Source organism: Lycium ferocissimum, chromosome 3 (assembly GCF_029784015.1).
Source record: "Lycium ferocissimum isolate CSIRO_LF1 chromosome 3, AGI_CSIRO_Lferr_CH_V1, whole genome shotgun sequence".
Classification (NCBI taxonomy): Eukaryota; Viridiplantae; Streptophyta; class Magnoliopsida; order Solanales; family Solanaceae; genus Lycium; species Lycium ferocissimum.
The window spans coordinates 32,225,542-32,228,962 of record NC_081344.1 but is presented as its reverse complement, the minus strand read 5'-3'; the positions used below and the strand labels follow the sequence as shown (position 1 = coordinate 32,228,962).

Here is a 3,421-nt window from a genome sequence, read left to right as displayed (position 1 = left end):
TAGGGTTCTATAAAAATGGTGTCTTTGCCATAGAAAACTATTTGTAATGGGAATATTTGATAGAATGTTGTATAAATTGATGGTAAATGAATACTAGGGGCCTTGATAGGTTGTTTATCACCTAGAAAATCATCCACCCTTAGAATGGGGGAAGGGAAGGGTATTCTTGCTTTGGTGTTTGTGAATTGAGCAATGTGACTCATTGAGCCTTCTATTTTTAGACCGTGAACGTATTGAGGCTTTGAGGAAAGGAAAGGCTGTAGCAGAGTAACCTGCGTGTTCCAGCTCTACTTTGAGGTAGGTTACGGTTTACTTAAGTTAGACTTTGGTTAGTTGATTGTATGTTTTGTGATCTCCTTAGGAGAAAGCATGTCTAGTTTTCATGCATGATATTGTGTGGCTAAATTCCTACGTGAATGTGATTGAGTGATTGTGTAGGCTCCGTGCCATTATTTCTGTGTGATTGAATCTACAGTGGATGTGTTGTGATGAGAAGCTAATATAATCTTCTCAAGGGTATTGTGACATGAAATGATGAGTTGATTGTTGATATTGGAAAGGTAAGAAACACTGTTTTGTAAGAGGTATGGAAAGGCACTCATGTGACCTAGATTATGGGCTCGTGGTCCGAGGATCGTTCCGAAAATGAGAGGTACTTTGATATGTCCCGCGATCGAGGTTCGTTCCGGAGCGGAGGTTTGTGCTCGGGTCCGAGGAGTGGATCCGGAACGAGTGGTACATGGACACCATGGGTCCCCTGCAGGTCATGACTACTGAGCTAAGACATCAGCTAGCATGTATGTACAACGAGTGAGGTTATTGTGGTAAATTTATTTCCGTTGTGGCTTACGTGATTGTGATGCTTGACATCTTGGTGATTTGATTGTGATTGTCCTTGGTTGACTTGTTGTGATTTATTGATATTCATGTCTGTTGACTGGCTTGTTTTATTCTATTGATTTTATGAAATATGCATGATACTAATCTTAGTCGGCCTATGATATCTACCGGTACATAGTGTTTGTACTGATACTACCTTGCTGCATTTTTTGAGTGCAGATTGTGATATAGAGACCGTTGCTCGTCCTCACATCTAGCGTGGAGGATATTTGTTGATAGATTTTAGGGTGAGCTTCTTCCCATGCCAGGCCGCCCGAAGATCTTCTTGCTATGATGTCTTTTCGTACTCTGGACATTATGGATTACTTATTTGTTAGACTTTAGATTCTTAGACATGTTTTTAGCTTAGAGTCCTGTACGATGACTTTCGAATTTTGGGGATTGTAATAGTTAGAACTTCCGCACTTATTTCAGCATTTATGGCATGATTTACTTTGTTCTTTTGATGTTAAATGAGTAATAATTGTTTAGCTTGGTTAATATAAAATCGGATTGAATGGATAGGTGTCTTGTATGTTGGTTCGCCCACTAGGATTTAGATGGGTGCCAGTCATGGCGGGTTGGGTCGTGACAAAGTTGGTATCAGAGCTTTAGGTTCGTCGATCTCATCGTACAAGGACATGTCTAGCAGAGTCTTGTAGATCGGTACGGAGACGTCTGTACTTATCTTCGAGAGGCTACCGAACACTAGGAAAACTCCCTTTTTCTTTCTTCTTTCATGCTACTTGATTCCAATTGGTATCTGCTGATTCAAATTGGTATCTGACTATCCTTCATTCTCTCGCAGATGGCGAGAACACGCGCGGCAGCAGCTAGAGGTAGAGGTGGAGGAGGAGAGGGGTGGAGAGGGCGGCCCGGGGGGGGCGGCGTCCCTAGTGGTTGACCCCGTGCCTCCAGTGGTTCCTAATGAGGTAGCGAGAGATGCAGCCGCACCGGCCCGGCCCGGCGGCGGTACCGGTTCCACCGGGGGGCGCGGTCTCCTGCTCGGGGTATACCAGATGCTATGGCACGATGTCTTTGCATTGGTTGCATGGGTTAGCACGGGCGGAGCTATACCGGCGGGTCCGGCGAGGTAGGGGCGCAGGGGTAGCGGCCCCAGATCCGGACGACGAGCACGGGCTCGGGGGTTCGGCATGCGGCGGCGGTGGCACCTCGCTTGGATGAGGTTTCGGGTTTTGAGGCCTTCCCGAGGCCAGTTGTGGGGCCAGTGATGATGACGGTGAAGAACATGATCTATTTTGGAGGTTCACTAAAATGAAACCTCTTATGTTTTATGGTACTGAGTCAGAGGACGCATATGAGTTCATCATTGACTGTCATGAGAGGCTCCATAAGATGGGGGCCGTGGATAAGTACGGGGTAGAGTTTGTGACCTTCCAGTTCTTGGGTGATGCCAAGCTTTGGTGGAGGGCTTATGTGGAGTGTAGGCCAGCTGGGTCTCCTCCGTTGACTTGGGTTCAGTTTTACTCTGTGTTTCTGGACAAGTACGTTCCGCGTACTCTGAGGGATCGAAGGAAGGATGAGTTCTCTACTATTGGTCAGGGGAACTCGTCTGTTGCTGTGTATGAGTCCCGTTTCCACTCCCTTTCTCGTTATGCTCTTCAGTTACTGCCCACTGAAGGGGAGAGGATACGGCGGTTCGTGAAGGGGTTGAACACCGGACTGCAGTTATCGGCTCTTCAGCTTGTAGCCACTGGGGCTTCATTTCAGGAGATAGTGGAGCATGTCCGTATCGTTGAGGGGATTAGGCATGAGAGTTATACAAGGCAAGTTGAGAAGAAGGCCCGTAAGGGTGGGATGTTCAGTAACTCCTTCTCGAGGGGTCAGAGTTCGCAGGTATATTCAGGGCGTCCGGTTCAGTCCGCGATGCAGGTGTCAGCTGGGGGCCCATCAGGGGCAAATTATCAAGCTTCCGGTCAGCATGGAGGCTACACTGCTTCATCAGCTTCTGTTCAGCGGCCTACGCTGGACCGTGCTTGCTTCGAGTGTGGTGAGATAGGGCATATTAAGAGGTATTGCCCCAGACTTAGACAGAGTGGGCAGGGGACTCAGTATCAGACTCCCCGAGCTCCATTTGCACCAGATCGAGGGGGTAAGGATCGCGCACCGGCAGGGCAGGGCGGGGCGGCCACACCGTTGGTAGGGGTGGTGCCCAGCCTAGCCGAGGCGGTCCTCAGGCAGGTAGAGGCGGACAGCGGCCCGGCGGGGCGGGGCTCGGGCGGTAATGGTAATTGCGGTGGTTCATAGGCGACAGGGGGGGCGCGGTCATTTGTACGCCTTCCCAGGTAGACCCGAGGCTGAGGCCTCCGATGCAGTTATCACAGGTACTATCTCCGTTTATGACCGTATGGCTTCTATTTTGTTTGATCCGGGTTCTACTTTTTCCTATGTATCTACCTATTTTGCTGTGGGTCTGGATATGATGTGTGATACTCTTGATACCCCTATTTTTGTGTCTACTCCTGTTGGGGATTCTGTGGTGGTAGATAGCGTCTACCCTTCGTGTGCGATTTCTTTTATG

At 48.7% G+C, this 3,421-nt stretch overlaps 1 protein-coding gene across 1 annotated transcript; it reads left to right on the top strand.

Moving 5' to 3' along the window:
- Positions 1-2,235: 2,235 nt before the first annotated feature.
- On the top strand, positions 2,236-3,085 carry LOC132048836 (uncharacterized). Its single transcript, XM_059439521.1, has 2 exons — positions 2,236-3,035; positions 3,082-3,085. The coding sequence occupies exons 1-2, from the start codon at positions 2,236-2,238 to the stop codon at positions 3,083-3,085; spliced, it is 804 nt and encodes a 267-aa protein (XP_059295504.1).
- Positions 3,086-3,421: the final 336 nt, after the last annotated feature.